The following is a 4,041-nucleotide window of genomic DNA, read 5'->3' on the forward strand; positions in this document are numbered from 1 at the left end:
GGCACAAACAGAGCAATGTTGTATATGCTGTTAAGTGCCAGGAGGACTGCGACCAGTTATACATCGGGGAAACAAAGCAGCCACTGTTCAAAAGAATGGCCCAACACAGACGAGCTACGTCTAATGGCCAGAACTCTGCAGTTTTCACTCATTTACAGGCCAGCGGTCATTCTTTCAGAGATGAGGATGTTCTCATTCTTGATAGAGAGGAATGTTGGTTTGAGACAGGAGTAAAAAAAGCCTTTTTTGTGAAGAAAGACCGTCCATCATTAAACAGAGGTGGAGGCCTCCGTTTTCAGCTGTCCCCCTCCTACAGCGCGGCTATTGCCAGTATCACTCCACCCCCTGGTAACAATAAGTGTTAATTAGGCATCAACGATAGCCATGTGATGTAAGTATCAGTCACATCACAAAAGCCTGAATTTTGCCTGAAACTCTCAGACTGAAGAAGTCTCTTGGAGAAGAGACGAAACGTTTCATTAGAGAAGAACCCGTCCAGAAGACCTATACAATTTTTTTTCTTTTTTAGTGTTTATTTAAATTGCTAACCTAACCTGGTGTGGAGCTGGAGCCAAACAGGATATTGAGCCAGGTAATCTGAACACAGAGAAAACAAGTTAGTGGCTGGGTGAAACTGGGTTAAGGCACAGAGTAAAATAATAGCCTCCAGCCTGGTGTAAAAAGGAAACTTCCTTGAGGGAACACGGTCTGTGTTGGTTTCRTTCCGGGTAAACACGATGACGTCACCGATGAACTTCGGAGACGTTAATGGTTCGATAGGCAGATTCAGGTTCGTGGCACAGGCAAGGATCATACACAGAAAAATCAGAGGTTTTACCAGGTTGAGGAGGAAAGACTTAACTCTTATATCCAGGGAGCAGGCGAGCATCGTAAACCAGGAAGTCAGAGATGTTGTGGTGCCGAGCAGGGGAGAGATGAGAGGCAGGAGTCCGAGAAACAGAGCCAGGGTCATAACTGGAGGAGCAGATGACTGGAGGTATCCGACAAGGGCTGAGGATGAGCACGAGGAACCAAGGCAAGAACAGGACATGGGAACAGAACACTGGTAGACCATAGGCTGGGCTGATGGTAAATTGGCACTGGAGTGTGGGAGATGGCAGGATTAAAAGCAAAAGTATAAAGGTGAGTTGCATGAGCTTGATAAAGTGGAGGCAGGGTAGTGGTGGATCTGTGATGGGAGGGGGAGCAAGACTGAAACAGGCTGAAAACTAAATACTAAAAACACATGACAAGACTAAGAAAACAAAAAACAAGACTAAGACTGAGACAGATAAACTAAAAACTATAACACAAAGTCTGCAGGAAGAGGATATAATATGTTAATTCCTTTCAACAGTTTGTCCACACATCAGGCACCTGTGAAAATCAAAGAAGCTGGCTCACTCCCAATAAGAGGGGGCAAGAAAAGGGAGGTGTTAAAAAAGAAAATGTCTTTAAAAAATATGTTAAAGTATGTAAAAAAGTATATTGTAAAAGTACAGATGTTTAAATTCTGTTTAAATTAAGTATGAATGGAGCATTAAATTTTGCAATGATAAAACTGTAATAAACATAATAGCAATATCAAAGTTGGGTAGTGAGGGGCAGTTGTTTAATCTTTCTCCCTATTGATTGTCATTATCTTTAACAGCGGAGCAAGAAAGCCGTCTCAAGACTACAATGCAGAGCCACTGTATTCTCACAATTCTTTGCGTTTATTTGGCAGGAAGCAATTGGAGCTACATCAACGGGCGACTCTCCCAGTCTCAGCCCTTCTCCACCTCTAAGCCTGTTGTGGTTCTGCTCAGTTCAGCTTTGGCCAAATGTGTCTCCAGGTTCCAACTGCGCAGTTCATACCTGCTCTCCAGTGGTTCCGGGTAGAAGCGAGTCAGCACACGTACGATTCTGATGTCAGCAGAGTGCTGTCCATAGATTTGTTCATGAATTGATTGACAGAGGAAAGGCATTACTTGTGCAAACTTCCTCCTTAAGAAAGGCAGAACTTGTAAACACTTTCTGGAGAGAGGTGAAGGAGATGAAGTCAAGCAGATATCCAAACAAACTTGCCGCCCACGGTCACACAAGCAGATGTAAACATAAATAAAATAAAAACCGAACATTAAAACCTTTTGTAAAAACACAACAGTGCTGTAGATGGTCTGACCATAATCACTCACACACAGAGTGAGGGACACATGGAGACATATGCACACCTRAGCAGAACCGAACAAACCCAAACCAGAGTAGAACMATGCTCMTGGAGAAGGGGAGRTAACTGGAGCCATAACATAAGTAGGGAAATGGTTTAAATTCATATTCTTATTTTGAAGTGAAGACAGTTTTCTGTCTTCCGTGTTTTTGTTTCAGTCACCAATCCGTCCTGTACCCAGAATGCATTGCTTCAGTTCTCCAATAAACAATTTAAAATGATGAATATATTGCTTGCTTTCTTATTGAATCCCTACCATAAACATGAGAAAATAACCAAGAAGCAGCAGAACTATCAATCCTCATCAACTGTTTATTTAACACCATGAGCCAAAAGTCTGTTTCAACAAATAACCTCCCCAAACTAAATGGGATAAGTGCAATGCTGTAAAAGTAAAGTGATGTTCCTCTGGTCGGCAGTATTACGCAAGAGTGGCTTATGTTAGCACTGGAATGTACTCCGGTGAGCTCAGAGACAATTCTGTGTTTATAATTAGCTTCAACTAAGTTTTATTGAGCGCAAATGCTTTAGAACTTGAAGACCTGAATAATTTATGCAACTAGCATTGATTAGTGCTGCCCACCCCTGAATTTTTTGTATAAGAAATTTACACTTTTTGTTTTCTTCCACATTTGTGGCACTCCCTTAACGGCTAGCACACGTAGCGTTTTCCCTTTACTTCCTCTGCCACCTCTGGCTCTGGGTAAGCTGAGTGTCATAATCTCCACAGTTGAGGTGAAAATGGTCATTTTTGATATTTATTTGATCTCATATTGATCATTGTTATTCACTTTTTTAAGTCTAAGTAAAAAAATAATAAGCTTTGGATTGTTTGAAACTTGGCCAGAAAACAAGCCAGGCCAGATCATCAAATGTACAAAAAAACAAAAGCCTTATCCACACATTCACAGTGGAGACAAATGTTTTAATGTATAAATATTCAAAAAGCACAAAATATGCAGAAGTAGTTTAATTGAAAAAAGGAAGGGAAACATATAAATCAGAAGAACAATATTGTGAACTCTGATTCAGCATTTATTTGTTGACTGTTAATGTGTTTATCTGCAGGCCTATTTMTTTCATCATCTAAGTATTCCTATGTTTTTTGACTTGCCCTTTCCCCCTCTCAGTTTTTTTCCTCTACACTTGCTCTTTCTCAATAGGCCTCTCAGCTTCAGCCTCCCTGGTTTCACTGGCCTGGATGATCGCGTCCTACCAGAAGGTTCTCCGGGACTCCCGTGATGATAAGCTGCCCATGTCCTACAAGGCCGTGATTGCCCAGATGCTGTGGCACTTCTTCACTATTGGGGCGAGGACGGTGGCCTTTGCCCTCTTCGCCTCTGTCTTCCAGCTGTATTTTGGCATATTCATCGTAAGCCACTGGTGCGCAACATGTGACCTCTTATTATCATCCTGTTGTTTTTGATTTTTGMTTTGTTGGGTCTACAGTACAATATTTTTTATAGCAACTCAGTTTCTGACAAACTGCATTTAAATTTAATTATGTATTTTCCATCTTGTATYTCAACATTCAGAAGTAACATAGGTGAAATTATTCAAGCAGCWTCTTAGCCTATTCAGACTATTTTGTGCCCACATTGGCAGCCACCAGCATAACTATAATATACTGTAATCTACTAGGCAGGCTTTGAAAATGTTAAAGGGATCCATGATTATTTGTAACAATAGACTTTATTTGATAAACGTATTTTAACTGTAAAAATACTGTGTTTAGTTTTCATAATTTTTAAAGTGAAAGTTTAAAAATATACGAACGGGGCCATTTTATTTACACACAAAGCATTCTGGGTAAATGATGATGTGGATAGGTC

The 4,041-nt window shown here is 40.6% G+C and overlaps 1 protein-coding gene across 1 annotated transcript in view; it reads left to right on the forward strand.

Annotated features, from left to right (window-relative positions):
* LOC106532517 (XK-related protein 7) overlaps nucleotides 1–4,041 on the forward strand; it is a gene marked incomplete at its 5' end in the record, with an annotated part of 27,522 nt that overhangs the window by 12,603 nt on the left and 10,878 nt on the right. Inside the window, 1 exon segment of the mRNA XM_014028582.1 lies at nucleotides 3,373–3,592. Coding sequence (XP_013884036.1) covers nucleotides 3,373–3,592 — 220 coding nt within the window.

Source organism: Austrofundulus limnaeus, unplaced genomic scaffold, assembly GCF_001266775.1.
Source record: "Austrofundulus limnaeus strain Quisiro unplaced genomic scaffold, Austrofundulus_limnaeus-1.0 Scaffold785, whole genome shotgun sequence".
Taxonomy (NCBI): Eukaryota; Metazoa; Chordata; class Actinopteri; order Cyprinodontiformes; family Rivulidae; genus Austrofundulus; species Austrofundulus limnaeus.